This window comes from Polypterus senegalus, chromosome 11, assembly GCF_016835505.1.
Source record: "Polypterus senegalus isolate Bchr_013 chromosome 11, ASM1683550v1, whole genome shotgun sequence".
NCBI lineage: Eukaryota > Metazoa > Chordata > Cladistia > Polypteriformes > Polypteridae > Polypterus > Polypterus senegalus.
The window spans coordinates 72,098,527-72,122,715 of record NC_053164.1 but is presented as its reverse complement, the minus strand read 5'-3'; the positions used below and the strand labels follow the sequence as shown (position 1 = coordinate 72,122,715).

The 24,189-nt window shown below is 37.1% G+C and overlaps 1 protein-coding gene across 8 annotated transcripts in view; it reads right to left on the bottom strand.

The window, feature by feature from the left end:
• Nucleotides 1–10,348: 10,348 nt before the first annotated feature.
• The window catches only part of ehbp1l1b (EH domain binding protein 1-like 1b), a 125,457-nt gene continuing 111,616 nt past the window's right edge, over nucleotides 10,349–24,189 (bottom strand). For all 8 annotated transcript variants that reach the window (XM_039769021.1, XM_039769022.1, XM_039769023.1 and 5 more), the window contains 6 exons: nucleotides 23,256–23,338; nucleotides 22,321–22,441; nucleotides 21,188–21,287; nucleotides 20,736–20,809; nucleotides 20,156–20,270; nucleotides 10,349–15,659 (listed from right to left, as the gene is read on the bottom strand). In XM_039769021.1, the coding sequence (XP_039624955.1) occupies nucleotides 15,572–15,659; nucleotides 20,156–20,270; nucleotides 20,736–20,809; nucleotides 21,188–21,287; nucleotides 22,321–22,441; nucleotides 23,256–23,338 (581 nt within the window). In that variant the 3' untranslated portion in view covers nucleotides 10,349–15,571. The remainder of the gene's footprint in view (nucleotides 15,660–20,155; nucleotides 20,271–20,735; nucleotides 20,810–21,187; nucleotides 21,288–22,320; nucleotides 22,442–23,255; nucleotides 23,339–24,189) is intronic.

Below are 24,189 nucleotides of genomic sequence, written 5' to 3'. Positions count from 1 at the left end.
CTACCCACTGCACCACCGTGCCGCCCCCAAATCAATATACGGACAACAATACAAATTTCCATACCGGATTGTTCGAGCCCCAGGTTAACCACGACCACCACCAGTACTGTTAGCCAACAGGGTGCTGGCGGAAATTGGGCTACTGTTGGCCAAAGAAGAAGAAGGAGAAAAGGAAAGTGGAGATGTGTCCGGAGGCAGGAGGAGAGGAAGAAAGTAAAGAGAGTGGAGTTGAGGGTAGGAACATTGAATGTTGGCAGTATGACTAGTAAGGGCAGAGAGTTAGCAGATATGATGGAGAGAAGGAAGGTTGATATATTGCAAGAGACTAAATGGAAGGGGAGAAATGGCCAGGTGGATTGGAGGCAGATTCAAATTGCTCTATCATGGTGTGGATGGGATTAGAAATGGAGAAGGGATTATTTTGAAGGAACACTATGTCAAGAGTGTTTTGGAGGTGAAAAGAGTGTCAGGCAGAGTAATGATTATGAAGCTGGAAATTGGAGGTGTGACGATGAATGTTGTTAGTGCATATGCACTGCACATTGGGTGTGCAATGGGTGAGAAAGAATTTTTTTGGAGTGAGTTGGATGAAGTGATGTGAAGACTGCAAAGTAGTGGCAGGGGAAAGTGTAGGGGAAAATGTAGTTAAGCAGCATAGGATGGTGGTCTGTAGGATGACATTGGAGATCAAGAAGAGGAAGAGGAAGACAGTGAGGGCAGAGCCAAGGACCAAATGGTGGAAGCTGAAAAAGGAAGACTGAAAAGGAAGTTTGAGTTTAGGGAGGAGGTGAGATAGGCACTGGGGGGCAGTGAAGAGTTACCAGACAGCTTGGAAACTACAGCAGATGTAGTAAGAGTGACAGCAAGAAGGGTGCTTTCATGACATCTGGACAGAGGAAGGAGTAAAAGGAAACCTGATGGTGGAATGAGGAAATACAGGAGCGTACACAGAGGAAGAGGATGGCAAAGAAGAAGTGGGATAGTCAGAGAGATACAGAAAGTAGACAAGAGTATAAGGAGAAAAGGCACAAGGTGAAGAGAGAGGTGGTGAAGGCTAAAGAAAAGGAGTATGATGAGTTGTATGATAGGTTGGACAATAAGGAGGGAGAAAAGGACCTGTACCGATTGGCTAGACAGAGGGACCGAGCTGGGAAAGATGTGCAGCAGGTTAGGGTGATAAAGGATAAAGATGAAAATGTATTCACAAGTGAGGAAAGTGTGTTGAGCAGATGGAAAGAGTACTCTGAGAGGAAGATGAATGAAGAGAACAAGAGAGAGAAGAGGTTGGATGATGTGGAGATAGTGAATCAGGAAGTGCAACAGATTAGCAAGGAGGAAGTAAGGACAGCTATGAACAGGATGAAAAATGGAAAGGCCGTTGGTCCAAATGACATACCTATGGAAGCATGTATGTGTTTAGGAGAGATGGTAGTGGAGTTTTTAACCAGATTGTTTAATGGAATCTTGGAAAGTGAGAGGATGCCTTAGGAGTGAAGAAGAAGTGTACTGGTGCCAATATTTATGAATAAGGGAGATGTACAGGACTACAGTAACTATGGGGGGATAAAATTGATTAGCCACAGCATGAAGTTATGGGAAAGAGTAGTGGAAGCTAAGTTAAGAAGTGAGGTGATGATTAGTGAGCAGCAGTATGGTTTTTTGACAAGAAAGAGCACCACAGATGCAATGTTTGCTCTGAGGATGTTGATGGAGAAGATTACAGAAGGCCAGAAGGAGTTGCATTGCATCTCTTTGGACCTGGAGTCAGTATATGGCAGGGTGCCTCGAGAGGAGTTGTGGTATTGTATGAGGAAGCCAGGAGTGGCAGAGAAGTACGTAAGAGTTGTACAGGATATGTATGAGGGAAGTGTGACAGTGGTGAGGTCTGCAGTAGGAGTGACAGATGCATTCAAGTTGGAGGTCGGATTACATCAGGGATCGGCTCTGAGCCCTTTCTTATTTGCAATGGTGATGGACAGGTTGACATATGAAATTAGGCAGGAGTCCCTGTGGACTATGATGTTTGCTGATGACATTGTGATCTGTAGCGATAGTAGGGAGCAGGTTGAGGCGACCCTGGAGAGGTAGAGATATGCTCTAGAGAGGAGAGGAGTGAAGGTCAGCAGGAACAAGACAGAATACATGTGTGTAAATGAGAGGGAGGTCAGTGGAATGGTGAGGATGCAGGGAGTAGAGTTGGAGAAGGTGGATGAGTTTAAATACTTGGGATCAGCAGTACAGAGTAACGGGGATTGTGGAAGAGAGGTGAAAAAGAGAGTTAAGGCAGGGTGGAATGGGTGGAGAAGAGTGTCAGGAGTGATTTGTGACAGACGGGTATCAGCAGGAGTGAAAGGGAAGGTATGCAGGACGGTAGTGAGACCAGCTATGTTATATGGGTTGAAGATGGTGGCACTGACCAGAAAGCAGGAGACAGAACTGGGGGTGGCAGAGTTAAAGATGCTAAGATTTGCACTGGGTGTGACGAGGATGGATAGGATTAGAAATGAGTACATTAGAGAGTCAGCTCAAGTTGGATGGTTGGGAAACAAAGTCAGAGAGGCAAGATTGTGTTGGTTTGGACATGTGCAGAGGAGAGATGCTGGGTATATTAGGAGAAAGATGCTAAGGATAGAGCTGCCAGGAAAGAGGAAAAGAGGAAGGCCTGAGCGAAGGTTTATGGATGTGGTGAGAGAGGACATGTAGGTGATGGGTGTAACAGAACAAGATGCAGAGGACAGAAAGATATGGAAGAAGATGATCAGTTGTGGCAACCCCTAACGGAAGCAGCCAAAAGAAGAAGAAGGACTTTTTGACATGAATTGCACTGAACTGATCCACAGTTTTTAAGTGCCAGAAGTGTACTCTCTTAATGATTGCATACACAGTATTGGCAATATAAAACTGACTTTTCAGATTCAGAATCAAAATTAAACCTTTTACTCTCTTGCTGTATAATGCAGTAGGTCATTGAAATGTTGCTCACTGTTCAACAGTACTCAATAACAGCTACCTCTGGCTCACTACTAAGGAAAACTTTAAAGCTTAGATGAAACTAGTTCTGTCCACGACACAGAAAACATTTTTCAATGCACCAGCTGTTAATGTAGGCCTTTCTAACCTCTTAGAGGACTCGGGCAGCAGGCACATAAACAGGGAAAAGAAAAAGCAAGACAGAGAACACTTACAATAGCAACAGAAGAAAGTTATAAAATGATTAACAAAATGTAATGCAAAACATTACATAATACAAGAAACTGGTAAACAAAAATAATGTATTACTTGGCCAACACCTTTATCCAAGACAACTTACAACATCTGAGATACAATCGGATACATTTGTTTTGTCATTCAAATTGGAACACAGGCAGGTAAAGTGACTTGCACACAGTGTCAGAAGTGGGGTTTGAACTCCAAACATTTAACTATTACAACACAATGCCTGCCATTTACAGAGGTAAATAACATAAATAAAAGACAATAAGCAAAACAAAAACCAGGGAAGGAGCCCAGCAAAATCATGGAAAACAGTTATAAATGGCAGTATATGGGGCAGATCCTTATTCAAATCACAAATTATATGCATGGTAGAAATGACAAGTGTAGAAGCATATATTACATCAACATAATATGTCTTTATGAATTAACCTCTTAATTAAGAAGTTAACCTGATGAATGTAAGTTTTATTTTGAAAAATTTAATGTGTCAAGTGCTAGGAGTTAGAACCATTTTTGTTTAGCTTTATTTCATTATCTGACTGTAATTCTTATTTTTGTTTTCATTATTCCTCATCTTTATTTTGGTGTCATCTGCGTTTTTGCTTGTTCAAGAGCATTGCCATTTTTTGTGTCTGGTTGCCGTGATGCATAGTGATCACTTGTTTTGTGATACATGTTCGCAGCCTTGCTATACACATTTTGATAGCTTCTTGCATAAGTAAGTTTCCGAACTTTAAGAAATTAATAGGCAAGACTCAAATTAAAAAAAAAAATCAAAATTACATGGTCATTAAATTGTGATTTGGAACTCTGAAATTTAGTTTAGTGTTTTGGCTTTTGTGCTTTTTCTGTTCAGTTTTCCTTGTTATTGACCAGTGTTAAAATGGACTGTCCTTTTGTTTCAGCACTATAGCTCAAATCACATGTCTCGACCACTTAAAGATACAAATCCTGTCTGATTGGAATGAAGGACAATCCAACATGAACGTAACAACAGGTAGGTGGGACATTGTTATGTCACATTAATTAAAGCTGAAAAAAGCTACATGTGAATAATTTGTTTTTTTTTTTAGCTTTGTTCAGTTCAGCACAGCTTCCTACAAAATATGCTTTGAATAAAAAATTGCACTAAAACTGGCAAAAATTGAAAATCTGCGTGTAAAAAAACTGATATTATCCATCAAAAACTCATATTTTGGATTCACTATCTGTGAAACAACATTTTCATATCTGCTCTCCAGAGTCCAGTGCTTATCCTGGCAGCACAGATAGACAGAACTTTATTTGTCCCCAGGATGAAATTTGGCTTTTTATAGAGGCTCTTTAAATAAATAAATACATAACTAGGTAGAGAAATAAATAAATAAATAAATAAAAACACACACACTTTGGTCTGAACAAAGAAGAAATTACAAAAGAAAGAAAACGTCTGACTTGGCAGTCCCAGTCACAGTGCCACTTAGGCATTATACAGGCATGTTGGTATAAAGGAGCCCCAGTAGTGTTTCTTGACACACTTCTGCTGAAGAATTTGTTGGCTGAAAATCTTCAGTGTTAGTGTGTCAGAGAGAGGAATGTGCAGCATTGTTCATAAAGGCACTCAGTTTTGCTTTAATTCACTCCTTTGCTATGACCTCCGGAGGGTCCAGAGTGTGTCCTATAACTGAGTCTCCCCTTTTAATCAGCTTGTTGATGGGCCTCTGATGAAGTGATGTTACCAGCCCAGCACACCACAGCATAGAAAATTGCCCTTGGTTGCATCGCGTACATGATGGGAACCATAGATTGCCTGTTGAACACAGGTCATTTTACAAAATATTGTGAGATGCTGGAAAAAACAAAACAAACAAACAAAAAAATAATGTGCACTAGTTTTGACATTTACAGAGGGTGTGTTACTCAAGAATTTCTTCACAGTTTCAATAAATTTCTTAATCATATGTCTAGTTGTCACTTCCCTCTTTAAAAAAAAAGATAAATTTGAGGTCACTGCATACGGATATGTACTTCCTGCTGACACCATTGAGAATGCTGTTTGATAAAAAACATGCAAAGTTCATAAAAATAACAGAATGGAGTAACAGCGAAAAGACAAGACATGGACTGAAAACATTGAGCAGCTGCAGGCAGTCAGGGCAGTTAACAAATGAGAGAATACAACTAATTTATGTAATAAAACCCAAAATATACTTCTTTGTGGAATAGGTCACCACAATGGTAGTTCATCTCAAAAATGATCACAGTTAAGCTATCAAGAAAATGATGCAATGAACTTTTAAGACTGTGGCAGCAGATCTCTCAGATATGTGATAGATACATAAAAGAAAGCATAATCCATCTATCTATCAAACAATCTACAGTGGAATGGCTACCTTTTATCAGATATAGCATGCAGTTTGAAACAATCTCCATAATTTAGTATTAAAGCTCACAAAATTACAAACTATAGAAAACAAGTACAGAGGTGGCTATTGTAGCTATGCTATATCTGTTCATGTTTAAATCACTTGGGGCAAGTAAATGCGATCAATAAAACAATTATGATTTTCTTATAAGTAAGACCAAGCTAACACATTTAAAGTTTTTGCATTTATATATAATGTAAAATATTACCGTATGTACATTTTACAATCCACCATCCTACCAGACACACCCACACTCCTCTGAACCCTGAGCACTTTTATTAAATTATTTATTTAAAATCACACCTCACCGCAGACCTCTCTCATCCCAGTGGTTTTCTTGTATTCTGTAATCTCCAAATACCCTGAGACATTCTGTGTTCCTTTTTTTTATAATAAACCCATTTCTTATATTATAGCCTCCTCTGCTTTATTATGGATTATGATGAAGAGAACTCCTATGAAAGCTGTGTAAGGAGGAGTAGTATGTTTTATGAAGGTAAAACATGGCAAATGGAGTTGGAACATGAAACAAAGCAGCAAAGATTAGTGCACAGAATAATCAGATAGCTGTGTGGAGTGTCATGGAGTGACAGAAAGATGAATGCTTAGTGAACAGAAAGACTTGTGCTGAGGAGAAAAAGATTAAGGTGAAAAAGTTCACCAAAATCAAAGTGGAGAGGAAGAGGCCAAAAGGAAGATTGTGGAAAATTCTGAAAAACCAATGAAAGGAACATAGTGACTTGATAGTAATAGGACTGAGGATACCTGGTAGGAAGAATAGGTCTCACGTAAAGGAAGCAGAGGAGGAAGATGATTTGGGGATTATTGGCTAACTTGAAACCCAAAAATGGCAGTTAAACCAGTGATGATAGCAATGATGAATGACTTTGGGATATTGCTATTTTGGAGGAAATCAAAAATACCAGGCAAAGGGGCCAGAGACCCTGATCTTCTACCTAAGAGATGGCCGCATACGTTCCTTATCAGGAGAGGCTGTCCACATAAGTGGGTAGTAAGTACCTCCCCAGCTGCTAAAAGACAGATATGGTATGTGTCTTAAGAGTAGTGGCACTATGGTGCCCCTTTATAAATGGATAACTACCTGACAGACCTGGCTTTTTAAAGTCTAACAGAGGGCTCTGTGGTGTAGGAATAACAGAGGTTACTGTAAAAGGTAATTTCTGCTTCAGTCAAAGGATTTACATAAACCCAAAGGTGGTGGGGAGAGGTGAGGTGAAGGTTTGAAAGGAGGACAAAGAGATGGTAGAATATAATTAAGAGTTGGAGAAGTGAGAGAGCCTCACCAGATAGACAGGGGTTCAAGCTTGATCAGTAATGACTCGATGAACAGCAAGTATGTTGTAGTACAGGGGTGCCCAATGCGTCGATCGCGATCGACCGGCAAAGGTAGTGCAGGTCGATCGCGTTGCATTTAAAAAAAATTTTTTTTAAACCTTAGTTTATCATATATCCTCCCTATGGCATTTGCCACTTGATTGACATACAGGACAGCCAGTCTGAGATCTCTTTTCTTCTAACACAGCGGTCATACCGCTTGCACGATCAAATACGCAAGCTACTGCAAAACTCCGGCTATGATGTAGTTAGCCTTCCAATTTATATTGACTAAAGAAGGGATTTAAAAAAAATTGTTTGGGGAGGGTATGGGCTGCATGTGGAATATGAAGAGGATTTTTTTTCTCACAATGTCACAATCAAAGTGAGTTTGTCTGATTTGCCAATCTATCATTGCTGTTCCAAAGAAGGAAAATGTGGAAAGGCATTTTCGAACTGTTTATAAAAACTACGAAACTGACTTCCTTCCAAAAAGTGATCTGAGAAAGAGAAAGAAGGAACTAAAATCACAGTTAATCAGACAGCCGTCATTTTTCACTCGGCTGAATTCAAAAGCTGTTTGACTGCATTATTCGGCTCTACTTATTTATGCGAGTCAGACTTTTTCCCACAGGAAGATTAATAAAACCAAATACTGTAGTGACCATAAATGTATTGAATTGTTATTGTGCCATAAAGGTTATTCAGTTATGTAAGGTACAACACCATATATTTTATGTATAAAGTATACTCAGTCTATATATATATATATATCTCTCGCTTGCACTTTCTTTCTCGCTCGCTCGCGCTCTCTCTCTCTCTAAACGCTTCCTATACAATCACAACGCGCATTCTACACAGGGCAAAATGATTTTCGCGATTTTCTTTGTAAAAATTAGGGTGCACGTCTTACACGAGGGTGCTTGGTACACGAGTAAATAGGTTAGACAAATGTATGCCTGTGGTTGAAAAGTTCCAGAGTCATAAAATGGACTCTGTAATCTAAAACATGTCAAAGTCGTCTCCAAAAATACTTTTCATCGTAGCATCATGTACCTCAGTGTGTGTTCACAACTTTATCCTCATCATAATGAACAAACTTATTTAAATTGTGGCGAGCGGCTGAGGGCGGTACCAAGCCAGGATGCCCCGAAGGACTAAAGGAGGGATTACGCCTCCTCTGAAAGACGATGGGGCGACCGCCCTGGTGGCTATGGGGACCACGGGAAAGGAGCATGGAAAGGAGCATGGAAGCTCAACCCTATAGGGGCCCGTGGTTACTGCCAGGGGTCGCCTGAATGCCTGGAGAGCCCTGGTCCTCAGTACTTCTGGGTGCACAGCCAGCTCTTCCGCCACACCAGGGAGTACAAGAAGAAGGTCATTGGGAGGCACCTGGAGCTCGTCCGGGTGAAGATAAAAGGGGCCACCTCCCTCCATTCGATAACTGGAGTCAGGTGGAAGAGGACGAAGCCTGAAGGAGAGGAGAGGAGTGGAGGCGGTAAAGAGTAAAGGCATTTTGAGAGGCCTGGACTTGATGGGTGATTGGTGCAGGGGCACTGGGTTGTGTGTTTTGGATACTTGTATATAGAATATGAATAAACGTGTGTTGGTTGTTGAACCATCGGTATCCGCCTGTCTGTGTTTGGGCCAATCTTCACAAAATTTAACTTAGGAACTGCCCAACTATATTAAGCCTGATTGTTATACTAAATGTTAACTTTACATCCCAAACTATTGTTTGGCTTGAGCTTCCAGGTGTTGTCAACATTCTGACACAGTTTGAGGACTATTCATGTACTTTTTTAATGTGTGGGAATCATTCATGTTGTCAATTGATTTACATTTTGTGTTCTGGGCATTGTCTCCATGGTGTGCCATGGGCTGCATGCACACCTGCTGTGTTAAGCGTGTCTCTGTCATGTTCACCCATGTCGGTATTAGATATTGGGGCATTATTTTATATTTATATACAGAGTCCGAACATAGCATTTACAAAAGGGAACTTTAAAGTTGATTTTAGGGCAGCATCTTTGACTAAAAATTTGGTTAATCCTTTTGTTTTAACGTATAAGCTGAATAAAATTTTTAGCTACAATTTCAGCCTATTAATAATGATGACAATTTTGTTTAAGTTTTGTTTAAATCATTTACACCAAAACAGGCAAATAATGTGGTGTAGTGACTGGTGCATTTGGGTTGTTATCACAAGGCTGCCAGTTCAACTCCATCTCTGATTTCTTGCTTGGTTGAAAATGTAACGGGGATAATAAATGTCTTCATACCATAAGATTAGTATGGATGAATATTTTGGACACAATTAAATAAATGAACTATTAGTGAAGCACATATCTTAATCTGTGACTATACACATCTGTAGCAGATACTGTAGATGTTGCCCAGAATTTCTACACAAAGGCTCTCTACTCATCACCAGAGTCTGCATCTGAAATATCCACTGTAAATGTAGCCTGTGATGGATGGAGATTCATGCCAACACTATTGATGTTTTACAAATTAGTTTTCGGATTATAACCTCTGTAATCCTGTCCACAAACTGCAGTGGCCCCAGCAACAGGAAGACTAAATATCCACACCAGCAATAACCCAAATGGTGGCAAAAATGTTTCAAAATAGGATTACAAAATGTAAACAAGGCATGGAAACTTACTTCTGATATTAAAAAAACAGAATTTCTTATTTCAAAAACACAGGTAACTCAAGCAGGCTGCATGCTGTAGTGGTTTGGACTATGGGCCACAAGCCCTGAGGGTGTGGATTCAAATCCTTCTCCTAACACTGTGTGACCATGAGCAAGCCACTTCACCTGCTTGTGTTCCAATTGGAAAAGCAAACAAAATCGAACCAACTGTATCTCTAAAGTTGGAAAAAAGCCTCAGTCTAATAAGAAGTACACCGATTGTAGGTATTTGCCTTGAAAATAAGCAAAAGTCTTTCAACATACTCCTTCCATAACATATTATTACTTTGTGTATATTAATTGTTTTCATATTTTACAATAAATGTACTTACAGTATTTGTTTCTGTCCGAAGTATTCCTTCACAGACTGCATGCTTAATAACCTTGTCTATTAAACTAAAGACACATTTTGGTATAGTTTTTCTGTTGGACTCTCCTCTATATAAAAAAAATCCAGCCAGATCCATTCTTTAAAATATGCTGTAATAAAGAAACAGTCATATACTGTACATGGAGGTGACTAACAACTTGAGATTTGAAAAAAAAAATTACTGTACCTTCTTTTTAAGTGGATTTGATTGTAGGGTTGTGATGCAATCAGAATAATTGAGAGTGGGCTCGCTGGTGATGTCTTGGTTGAAACCACAGTTTGTTCAGTATGGTGTATGGGGTTCAAATGAAAAGGAGTCATACGTTTCAAGTGTTCAAAATGGCTTTATTCCCATGTGTGAACTTTACAAATAGTGCAAATCCAGTTAGTAGTAAAACAGCAAAACTTATTGCATATAATATCCACAGTGCTTTTAAACAGAAAACAGAATTTGCATTAAGAAAGGTTAACTCGTACCACAGTTCAGTCTCTATAAAAATGGTTTAGCAATTGGAGGTTACAGCTTATATTGGCTCATATTGAAACCATATCTCAAACTTTTTAACATCCTGTTTATTCCACCTGGAGTAAATTGAACCCAAAAAGACAAATGCAGTAAAACAATCTATTTGGCAGTAAATGCAATATACAGTAACAGTGTGAAACAAATGCAAATAATTGCAGTGCACAAAAAACTTCCAAAACAGGAAATGCTTGGCAACAGAAAATAATTACAATCGATTCGAAGAAATCTACAAATCTGCAAATTCCTATGGAATTATTTACTTCCTAATACAAACAACAAGATTCAGTGAGATCAGAACGGCTTAACTTGTTCTTACATGTAAGTCCTGCCCTATAAAGAAAGCCAATCATGTACCAGCTATCTGAATTATCTGTATGAATTAGGAACTCAAGTGTCTAGTCATTAGATCAAAGCAGAACAACTACCAAACAGGAGGCGCCTGCTGAACTTGCACTGTGCTTAGAACTGAGGAAACTACATTTAAGTAATATGTTGATGTTAGTATCACAATTCTGAACATGTTGCCTTATACACAGAAGAATGAAGAGAGAGAGGGAAAAAGAAACCCACAAAAATAAAAAGACAAAGACCAAATATTTTAATATGCAGGCATCCTTATAGTAAATGATGAACGTTACATTTTGGAAACAAAATAAATTTTCTGAGCACATGGTCATGTGGATCTCTGTAATATTGCACACAAGATTGTAAATAATACTGCAATTTTAACAACTACGGAGTATAAAATATTTGTTATTTAGCCTGATATGTCTTTCCACTGCCAGAATAGCTGTTATTTGACATCTTTAGACTTGACTGTTTCAGTAAATGGTACACAGCTGCATGGCTAGAGGCATATATTTCTAACTAAAGTCAGGTCATGTACTTTAGGTAACCAGAAACAAGTCCAACAGGCTGCACTGAATGCAGTCAACTAATGATGCTAAATGTGAATATTCAAAAAATGTTTTACAGTCCCTAGTCAGAAGAAAACTTAATCTTGTGTGCCTGTGCTGTTTGTGTAGTTCCACACCCCTAAAGTGTTAGGATTACATACACAAAACAATGCTGAGCTTGATATCTGATCCTTTTTAATTTGATTACAAAGAATGGGAAAATAGTTTTAAATGACACTTTAACAAAGCTATTGACTAACACTTTTACAATGAATACTGAAAACTTAAAATGAGATATTTACTGAGGAAACAAATGAACATGTGGAGCGGCAAGCCACCTTTTTGCTTTAAAATATGCTGTGGAGGCCCTATGTCTAGAAGGTTTCTGACCTTTCCAGCAGAGAGTTTCTTTTTGACAATCTCAGCGCAGCGTACCATTTCTGATACAATAAAAACAAAATAAGGATAATAATATTTTATAATGACAAAAAAAATGGTTTGCCCATTTTTCACTAATGGCAGCACTTACTAGTTAATGTGCAAAAATGCTATGAAATTATGAAGATAATTAAAGGTTTACTGTTGCACTGTATTTATAAATACACACCTTTGTCATATTTTACAGACTGTGCCACTGTTCACATGTTCAAACAACAGAAAACCTTACAATGAAGTGTAAAACTATGTAAAAATTGTAGTTATTGTAAGCACAGAAAGAAAAGAAAATCAGGATGCATAAAACCATTCTGAAAGAAAAATAATAAAAAAAAAACCCAAAAAATTAAATACAACAATAAAAGCATCAAATAAACTTGTAAAGAATCTATTATCCTTGGGAATTGCTTTGAAAATGCTTGGAGTTCTGCGTCTTTATTAAATAAGCAATATAATAAATAATATTTTATTCCACATCATTTTTAAGAGGTAAATCTCAAAATTTGCTATTTAGGGTCAATCAAATAGAAATAGATTTATAATTTACAGTTTTCTGACTTGAACATTCTGTGTTGCTAATGCAGCCACTTGAGCTTCTGGGAAAACAAACCGATAACTAATGCACAGCAAGCTGTGCAAAAGAGATGGTTGATTTGTAGGGGAAGCAGCTTTATGTGATATTGTGACTGGCAGCACCAGTTTGTCTTTGTCTTGGGTTCTTTTGGATCAGCAGGCATAAACAGAGCATTTAATCAACACCATCTAAAATAGCTATAACGAAATGTACTCATGTAACATTCAATGTGCTTGGGAAAAGAGCAGACAATGTTGTTTAGTTTACTGTTGGCTTTTCAAAAGAAATGTCAATTTAGTTTGCTTTGTGATAAAAAAAAGTTATAAATATAAAGAACGTCAGTAAAAAAAACTCCTAAAAATTATTTTAAGCAGCAAAAAAATACATTTTCTTATCACTGATCAGCAGTAGACTCGCAGCATACATGGACAAAGTAAATTATTCACAGAGGAAAATGGTGAGAAAAAACATCCATACAGTTTGAAACAGACTTGCTGCTACTCTGAAACACACTCTTATTTATGAAAACATAAATTAAAACAAAAAGAGGCAGGAGAAAACCAAATGTTTTGACCAAACTGATACAATGGTATGTTATATTTTCTCTTTCTATCTAAACCACTAGGGATTTCCTACGTATTTGTGCAGGAAGAAACATACAATAGATAGAATCCTGGCAGTAATGGGAGCAAGATAGGAACCAGCCCTGAAGAGAGCTCCAGTTTGTTACAGGACACGCTTGCTCACAGAGACACACTTACACACCCAGAATCACTCATTCAAAGCCATCTAATATTATCAAATAATTCAGACTTCATATCCTTGGAGAAAAAAAACTGGACACCAACTGTACAACCCACAGAGAGACAGGGAACAATATAAACAGGCTAGGGTCCATGCCCTGTGTCCAGTATCTACAGATATAGCATTTATAGAAGCAATAGCTTTATGTGTGTGCATTATGTAATTTGTACTTTAGCTATAAACTTTTTACAGTACTCTAGGCCTATACAAAAATTAATTGAAATGAGTGTACCCTATATATATCCATTTATGTATATGTTTATGTATATATCCCTCTCTCTTGCTGTTTGTCTCTCTCACACACACACAAACACACATGCATTGATAAACATTTAGTTTTACAAGCATTTTTAATTACAGACATAATTAATGAGAATACTGTATTATTTCTATTAACCCACTACTTTCAAATTTATACCTGGAATACATTGTCTTGCATGGACTGAATGACATACTGTAACAGGTGTTTTAATTCAGCAAGGATATTGTGCTGTAGTGCCTTAATCCATTTTTCACATTAAGGTCATTTCTCATTTAGAGCCCTTGTTTTTGTTTTATGCTACACAGATACAAAATAAGTTTGAAATGTAATTTGTATGATATCTGTGAGTTTCTGTAATACCATGAATGTATTCCATGTACTAATGAGAATTTGGCTTTTGCTTCTTTCTTAATGAAGCTCCATAGATTGCAACAAGGAAAGCTAACTGTTCTCCTTTATACCTGCGTTAGCCTTCTGCTTATCATCCTTTAGAAAATATTTTAAACAGAAAAGGAACTTTAAATAAATAAATAAGTTGACAAATAACAGTATATATTTACTTTAAATTATAAAACACAACTTGTGCTATATACATTTCCTGCAAAGTGAGAAGACACTACAAAAAATAGTAAAAGATACATGGTATGTGAAAGTTGCCCATTCCACATGGTTTGTAGAAAATATATATTTAAAAAAAGCTTAATTAAGCAATAGGTTTATTGCTCTGAAGGTATTACCATTTATTTAACAGTTTTTATTGAAGCCTGTATCCATTGAATAGTCTAGGCCCATTGTGGCCTGTGTTCCAACAACAATATAACTGTAAAATACTCAAAATGAACTACAGCCAGAAAAACAGTTGCTTTCTTACTGGTGCTTTTTATGGAGACCTAGCTGCTCAATATTATTATTTTTCACAAAAATAACTATATTGTTTTTAAAAAAAAAAAAAAAAAAAAAAAAAGGAAACAGAAGCTAACTTACAGTAACATGTGCAGAGTTAAAACTTAGCATAACTTAGTATAGTAGTGGAGATACAAGAGGCATATTACAATGTTCTATATTAACAAGAATAAGGCAATTTGATGTCATTTTCCCACAAACTGGTTGCGTTTCTAATGAACGTCGGTCAAATTATACACATCATTTATTAAAAAAACACTGTGCCAAATGCAGCTGTCTAGTTGACTTTCAAAGACAAAGCATTTCTTTTGCTTATGATTTTGAGCAAGTCTGCTAGCATCAAATAGCTAAGTGCCCCTTATTTCAAACACTGGCCCCCTGGCAAAAACCAAACTTTGTATCCTAATAAAGCACAGCCTAATGCCAAGAAAGAGTTTGAAATTGATTGTGGCCTTTAATAAGGCATTCCATTGCATAAATTATGTTTGATACTGATGAAGAATGAAAGAAATACTGAACATAAATAAAAACTGCTCTGTTTAAGCCTGCTGTATGTAGCTGCTGATGAATACAGGCAAATATATTTACAGTATATTCAGCCAACAGTTATTTTAATTTAACATGAATTAAAGTTTTTAAAGAAATCGGGGGAAAAGGATGGAATCCTGTTTTAGCATTTTTAACAGGCATCAGTTTAGACTCTTCTTACGGCATATGTAACTCCAACTTTCCTTTTGCTTGATATTCCAATAATTTATATCCTCCCTGAAATTCTTTGACTCAGTGTTCTATTAGAATATTTTGCTTTAGCTATACAAATGCCCCCCTTAGTATTAAAGGGAGAAAACTTTCTATATACAGCAAGAAAAAATAACTTTAGGTTCAAGTATATCAAAGCACAAAAAAGCCCAAACAAACTTAAAACTCAAATCTTCAATTACATGCAGCTTAAGAGGAAGAACATAAAAATATAATGTAAAGTTATGGCATGTTTTTAGATCACATTACTTTTGATCACTTCAGGCTTACTGTCTGATGAGCAAATTTCTCGTTACAATTTACTCCGTATGAAAATAAAGCCATTAATTTCTCTGTATGTGTTGAGCACTTTCAGTCTATAATATTGTATCTTATTTTTTATCCTCCATCACTGAATCAAACACTTCTCTTTACGGCTGTATTTTCTCCTCCTTTGCTCCAAACCCCTCTCCAAGCGGGCATCTTCTTCCAGTGCTCTGTTAAGAAAAATAATTTATGCACAAATAAACAAATTACAGAAACAAAAGTGCTCATTTTTTGAGCGTAAAAAGTGTAATGCATTCCAAGATGCATAATTGTACTCAGAATACATAACAGCATTTCTCAGCAAGTAAATAAAAGTTATAACATTTGTCTTTTCCTTGACTTTACACTCAAATTCTACATATCATTACTGAGTCAGAGAAAAACTACTTTTTCATTAGACAAGTATGTGTAATGTTAAAGTAGTTTTTTAAAATAAATACTGGTTGTAACTGGAGGTCAAGCTACTTCAGAAAATCAAAAAATTGATATGTATTGATCAGAATATGACTAATACGAATAAAGGACATACAAGGTATAAGAATGAAGAATTCTGTATTATTTTGAACCATACAAAAGTGTCTCAGCTATCAATCATAGTGAATAACAAACAAGATAATGAACTTGTAAGTAAAGAACGAGTGAGTTTTCCGAGTGTTTCCCAAAGCCTTTTGTTATTTGACATTTCATGAATGAGGTTAAAATGCTTATTTGTTGGCTTTTCACCAGTGTCGATGTCAGATTATCGATAACAGGAACATTAATCCCATACAGTATACAGTATTTAAATAGTTAAATATATGTTATATTGAAACAACATACATGTGCAAATGTAAAAAAATTAAATCAATTAAAGCACAAAAAAATTCACAAAATAAAATGGATTCAGATTAGTTTTACTTATTAGTCCAAACATCTACAAATGGGCTCAAAACGTTATACGACTTCTTTGCAAAATTGAACAATGGTGAGCAACGATAAGAAATGGAAACAACAATTCACAAAAGAAGATTTAAATCATCTTATTAAAGTGGCGGCACAAAATAAAGAAGTACAGTAAAACCTTGATTATCTGTCTGGGATTGGGACCAAGGCCATGACGGATAAGAGAAAAGACAGATAATAGAACAGCATCTTTAAAAATGATATACTGTAGATCTGCAGTGGGCTGGCACCCTGCCCGGGGTTTGTTTCCTGGCTTGCACCCTGTGTTGGCTGCGATTGGCTCCAGCAGACCCCCGTGACCCTGTAGTTAGGATATAGTGGGTTGGATAACAGATGGATGGAGGATACTGTAGATTAGCGAGTAGTCATATCTATGTATATAAAAGCCAAATACCACTGACTCATTCATCATGAAATCTCCCGAACCATGAGGACCTGGGACTTGAAATTTGGAGTGTAGGTTACCCTTGACCCATAGGTGCTCGCTAAGAAACGGTTTTGAAAATTTTGTGGTCCGTTTGTATGTCTGTCTGGTTTTCACGTGAGAACTACTTAACAATTTAGATCAGATTTTTTTCTATAATTTGCTTGAACATTCCATTGATTTTGCGACTTTCTGATTGCGCAGTATTATAGTTCGCTTGCGGTACCGATCTGTTAGCTTGAATTTGACAGAGACTCATTGGGCTGTGGGGAGGGGGTGCGAGCCCTCCTCACTCACACATCTGCCTTGGGGCATAACCTTAACTCCGCTTAGTTAGCGAACGAGAGAACTACTTAACGGATTTAGATCTTTTTTTTCTATAATTTGCTTGAACATTCCGATTGATTTTGCGACGTGTCTCATTGCATTAAGAATCATAGTTTGCTTGCAGGAGTGATATATTCGTGCTAAGAGTCAGAAAGAGACTGCGGGCCAAGGGGAGGGGGAAGAGTGACGTCAGGAGCAGAGAGTTGGGCAGGGCCCTCCTCACTGTCCTGTTTCACTAATACACAGGTGAAGCCACAGGGAATGGCTAGTTTATTTATAAAATAAAATATGAGTATCAACAAATGAATTAATTCATATAATATTGTAACAATCACCATAATAAGGAAACACAACTCAGAGGTACTGAAGTTTTCTACGTTTTACTTGGAGTCTTGGTGCCCTGTCTTATACTCCATTATCTAGGTTATGGAGCACACCTCCAAGACAATTAAAGAAAGTTTTCCCTACCAATCAGTTTATCTCCTGCCACTCACATATCTTTTTTCTTTATACAGCAAACACTCCTGCTTATTTTGGCCTGACTCTGTACTCAAAACTTTGCCCAGCTGCAACTTCCTTTTTCTCCTGATTTCTCCTGTCACTCATCTCCTAATAGACGTGCCTGCCCCTTACAGAACAGAAGCCTACCCAGCAACACATTACAAGCTGCCTGCACGTCACAATATATTAGCAAAAAATAATATAACAGAATATATTATTCAGGAGAACATTAATATTATTACATTATCATTACAGTCCATTTTCAACACGTTTTTCAATTCTGTCAGCATCATACTTTATATCATTCACTGTTGTTCTTCCTACTCCGTAAACTGAAGCAATATTTGAAGCACTTTTGCCATTTTGTAAACGTGTAATAATTTCAGTTTTTTGTGACAATTCCAACACCACACGCTTAGTATTATCAGCCATGATAATATATAACAGATTAATTATAATAAAAGAGAAGAGCTACGAAACACTATTAAAACTAAGGTACATAACTGACACTTTGATTTCAAAATGATTGATTTCATTTCAAAAAACATGTGGTGCTGGGGAAGAACACTTTGTGCTAGCAGAAGGTACAGTTGTTCCAATGTACAGCATAGCTCATAGCATACCACATGGCAGTAGCAGTACAGTAATATGTAGGTGATGGCGTACACTTTTTTTTGGCCCTGACAGTTAACAGAGAATGACTGTTAATCAAGTGGCGGATAATTGAGGTTTTACTGTATTATTTTTAAACAGTCATGGAAGCACCTCTGGACTTAAGCAGGCACCAGAATTGCATCTTCCTTATGCCCAGATTGCTCCCAAGTTGAACCAGATATGAGTATCTTATGTACTTCCAGGCTGCTTGACCACAACATCTGTAGAAAGACCCTGATGACTGGTTGCACTTCACCTGAACATTTAGCACCAAGAACCCATTTCAAGAGGCAGAGATGGGATTCAAGAAGTAGGGAATAGAAATAGGGATGAGCATTCCATCCACTGCCAGGTATGCCGGCAATGCCATGAAAACCAATTTAAGTGTTGTACAGGTCACTTTTACTATTACTTTTATTTACTTGGCTGTTGCTTTTTTCCAAGGTGACTTAAAACATCTGAAATACAATTGGTTTCATTTCTTTTGTTTTTGCAGTTGGAGAACAGGCAAGTGAAGGGACCTCACTCATGGTTACTCAGGGTCAGAAGTGGGATTTGAACCCAAATGCATGGTGCAATAGTAATCTGGCCACTGCATGCACAGATTTAGACACAGTAGCCTTGCTGAGGCCATGTGCATCACCAATGGTCTGCAGGAATCCACCAGTGGCGTAGAAATGGAAAAGTGTAAGATGCTGTACAGTGGGACTGAGGGGAAAATTCTGGTGTATTCCTCTTTCCAGTTTGTCCTGCACCAGATCAAGAAGGATTATTATTTCACCTCTGGGCAGTCTGTATTTCTCTGTTAGTTGTTGATTACTGACATGGTCAAAGTGGTTTATGTCTGCCATCAAAACAACATTTAGACCAGCAACTTGTATTCTTGGATGGTGCTGTCTCAGATGGCATCTCTAATTGAGTCACACAATTATCCGATTAGCTGCAAATGTCGTTGCTGCTACTAAACGGTGATTCATCTTCTCACATTAAAGGATATGACTGATTACAGAGTAAGTTTGACTAGTTGACTTATTTTGTACTTAAAATTGTCTACATACAATGAGCCACTTTTGTGCAAATGTACATCCTACATTATAATTTTATATTTTTATTGCAACAATGACTTATTATTATTATTCCTAATATTGTTGTTTTGAATATTATTATATGTCTGTGATGTTTTTTGTGATCTACTTAGGGTGACCTCTGTCTTTCTGTGACAGATTTGGAGGCAAAAGTTTACTTATTCTGCGAAGATTTCATCCTTAGAGTAGTAATCTTCCTGGGGAGGTGGAAGATGACTGAAAATAATTATAAACTAACAGCAAAATACTACAAGCTACAGCAAGGGTGTCTAACTTACAGCCCACATCCTGCACTTGGCACTGGGATCTTTTTAAAGTGTTTACTTACGGCCCTCATTGACAGTTAATTTTTTCAAAGATCATCTTTAAAGTCTATTTCAAATTTACATTGTATCCCCAGATTATGTCTGAGTTCTATTACAGTTAATTTTAACAGATGCTGTTAGACTGCTTATGAATAAATGTTGCATGGTTAGTTTCTTTTCTTTTACTATTTTGTGTCTGCAAGTCTGTATAAGCTTTCTGAGTCTGACTTTCATGATAGCAAAATAAAGAATAAACTAAATAAAAAAACTGAACTGCTGTCCCATCCTTGGTTGGCTCCTGATTTGCAACAATGCTTAAGCAGATTTCACAATGTCTGAGTAGATGGAACTGAGCTGATGAATGACAGTGCAGTAAATGAAGAAATTCTTAAGAAATCATTCAAGAACAACAAAACATTAGGCCTCACCGTCTCTCCTTAGCATCCATATCATGGACCAGCTCATCTCGTTTATTAACAAGTGACACAAGTTCATCAAGCAATAGTGCTTCCCTGCGCTGCTGGGCCTCTGTTTTCTTCCAGTCTTAATCAGGGAAAAATAAATCACGATCATTATTAATGTTCATGAAAAATAATTAGGGTCTTAGACTCAAATCAGATTTGGACATGGAAACTAATACTGTTCATTCTGACCATTATTATACCTAGTAAAAAACATTACCTGCTCTAACAGAAAACAGTTCAAATAGTTTACAATTCTGCATGAGTTTACTGCCAAATATTCACTTAGTGGAGGAGATTGCTATAGAATAAATAGTGCCCATCTCATTCTTCTGGAGCCCTTAACAAATCCTGTTTAAACTGAGTGCTATCGAAATAACTCAGAGGGCTAGTAATCACTAGACCTGATTGTTGTTCAGTACTCCATGGATGTTTCATTTTTTATATAGTCTGAACCATTTCTGTGCACCTTTTGTGGTACTGTCAATGCCCTTAGTAAAACCTTTGCAACACACTGCCAGGCTAACAAGCCCCTAAATTAGAATACCTTCAATTGCCATCATGGCGCGTAGTTCACGGTTTAAAAGTTCAAATCTTCTCTCCAGGTCTTGCTCTTCCTCCCTAGCAGAGAAAATTGAAATAGACAGATTACTTTCAGCAAATGATATGTATAGATCTGCAGTTCACTTATTTATAAAAATATTTCTTAAAAGGTTACTATAATATTCTAAATGTATTACTTTATTTTCGTAATAAATTAACATAATGTTCTTAATAATTTAACATAATTACAATAGTCTTCGACCCATTAAACATTAATGAAAAATATGAATACAATTTAACAGTTTTAAAATAGTGGTAGTTATAAAATGTGGGAGACTGGTGATTCATTTTTTTATTATTTTTTTTTTTATATTTAGAGCCCAACTAAACAACTTATATTGGTGAAAGAGAAAACAGATTAAGTATTAACTTAAGTGTGACTCAAGAGAAACTCACAGCAACTGCAGATGATCTTGACGCCGAATTAGAGCATTTTTTTTATTTACTAATGTGAACCACTCTTGGATTAACTCCTCTTCCTCCAGCTTGTTGGTACCTGGAAAAAAATATTCTGAATGAAGTACAATATGCTGATTTTCATGAATAGATACAAACAAACAAACAAACAAAGATTTTGGGTTGACTTGTTCAGGCCAGAATAAAAAAATATGGATTAGGTTTTTAAGATACCTCCTCCTAAAATTCTCAAATAATATTTATGCTTTTTTAATGCTCCAATAGATTATAATTCACCAACTATGACATTATAGAAGAATGACATTCCAAAATCTTAGTTAGATCTATGGATGAACTATTAAATAAATACCTCATTTGGCATAAAAATTCTAATTACAATCATCAAAATGGACAAACAATTGATCCCATGGACTTAAAACTAAAAAGAACAGAGGAAAATCTGCCATTATGTGAATGTTAAGAGAGACTCGAGAAGAAGACTGGTAATATCAAAATCAAGCAAAATAGTGTTTTCTTCAATTTTCTTTACAGTTCATATTACAGCCTTTTTATGTCAACTTTGCCACCACTGCAGCAACTTTCTTCTTGGCAGTCTTTAGTTATTATGGGCTGAATGGATTACTGGGCTTAAAAAGGCATAACAACCACATCAGCAAGGAATACTCATGACAACACTACTACCTACATTACTACTACTACTACTGCATCTCTTAGATATAAACAGACAAAACAATGACAATAGCTGAAGAATGACTTATTAAACAAAAATAAGTACAAGTGCATTATCTTACAGTAATTGTTATCACTAGTGGTAAGATAGGTTGCCCAAACACATTATAATGCAGAGTTTTTCTGTGAGATAATTTCATTTTAACATCTTTTCAATTTTAAGTGTTCATAGATAATGAGATTAAACTATATTCTGCTAAAACACTGAACTGATATGTAACCAGTATTGTAAAAGACTGTTAATGCATGACATTCAAAATCTTTTAAAACAAATATATTAAGTGAAATAAGTTATATTAAATTTATTTCAAAAAGCAAAAAACAGCAAATATCGACAGAGAAAAGCGCTGTATACATATTATTATTATTATTATCATTATTACCTGACTCCATTATTTGTCTCAATTTTGTCTCTACCACTGCTGCTCTACTGTCAATATGCTTCTGTTCATTCTCCAGGGCCTGAAGTTCACATAGCACATACTGGCTGGTATCCCGCAACTTCTGCAAAACACAATTGAAAACATAAACTGAAACTACTGCCATACTGAACTCTAAGGTGCTAGTTTCAAACATATATTCCCAAGAATGACATTTCCACATAATTTTACTGACAGGAAAAACAAGTTAATGATATTGGTGGTTGTATAATCATGATAAGAACGTGTGGACTATGGCTATCAGTTTATCCCAGCCAAGACCCCCAAGCCGCCAGATGGAGCCCTCCCTGCAACGTGGAAATGCCCCGAATTCCAGCAGGGCATCATGGACTTTGGAATTTTAATACACAGCCCTGCTGGATAACGTCGGGGCCGCCATGGTAGGGATGTACAGAGACTTTTATTTTCCACACAGCCCGGAAGTACATCCCAGTCACATGGTTGGAAGAAATAAAGTGCTTCCGGGCTGATGAAGAAAAGGAGTTTTCACCTGACCTGGAAGTGCTGGATTGTCACATGGACTGAGGGGTCAGAAGAACTTCCGGGTCAAGGACTATTTAAAGGACTGTGGGAGATCCCAGGGTTGAGCTGAGCTGGGTGGAAGGGTGGCAACGTGTCTGGGAGTGGAGGATTGGTTATTGTGATTATTGAGTATTGTGGAGAGGAGGGTGCTTTGTGCACTGTATAGTTCAAAAATAAATTATATTTGGACTTTTACCTGGTGTCTAGCATATAGTCTGCGGGTTCAAGAGGACGATAGCACCCTTTATCTGTTACAAACGATAATTGTAGCTTTTTATACTACTTCCACGGCTGTTCAAAAATTTTTTTTTGATCATCTAATGGGTAAATATAATGTAGGAGGATAAACATCATACCACATTTTCCTCTTCTGAGATCTTTGCACTGTCTGGCACATCAAATGTCTTGTCTTCTGCAAAGGATTTAGACCCTCTGAAATCTACAACAAAAGCAATACATTTTTTATGCCATAATGATGATCACAAACAATGAGTTTTTTTTTGTCATTCCACACATACACAAAAGCACAATTTTTGTCTGAAAGACCAATGACCTTGGGAAAACAATACTGGATATGTAAAAGAAAGTCTTCACAGTGTAAGAGTTATTTCCCAAACAGTCCCCAGACTGATGTTTACTCCATTATGTTGGCTTCCTTTGCAAGTCACTTTGGATAACAGCCTCTGCTAAGCAATTAATGTAGTAAAATAGTACATACAGTGGTGTGAAAAACTATTTGCCCCCTTCCTGATTTCTTATTCTTTTGCATGTCACACAAAATGTTTCTGATCATTAAACACATTTAACCATTAGTCAAATATAACACAAGTAAACACAAAATGCAGTTTCTAAATGATGGTTTTTATTATTTAGGGAGAAAAAAAATCCAAACCTGGCCCTGTGTGAAAAAGTAATTGCCCCCTTGTTAAAAAATAACCTAACTGTGGTGTATAACACCTGAGTTCAATTTCCGTAGCCACCCCCTGGCCTGATTACTGCCACACCTGTTTCAATCAAGAAATCACTTAAATAGGAGCTGCCCGACACAGAGAAGTAGACCAAAAGCACCTCAAAAGCTAGACATCATGCCAAGATCCAAAGAAATTCAGGAACAAATGAGAACAGAAGTAATTGAGATCTATCAGTCTGGTAAAGGTTATAAAGCCATTTCTAAAGCTTTGGGACTCCAGCGAACCACAGTGAGAGCCATTATCCACAAATGGCAAAAACATGGAACAGTGGTGAACCTTCCCAGGAGTGGCCGGCCGAGCAAAATTACCCCAAGAGCGC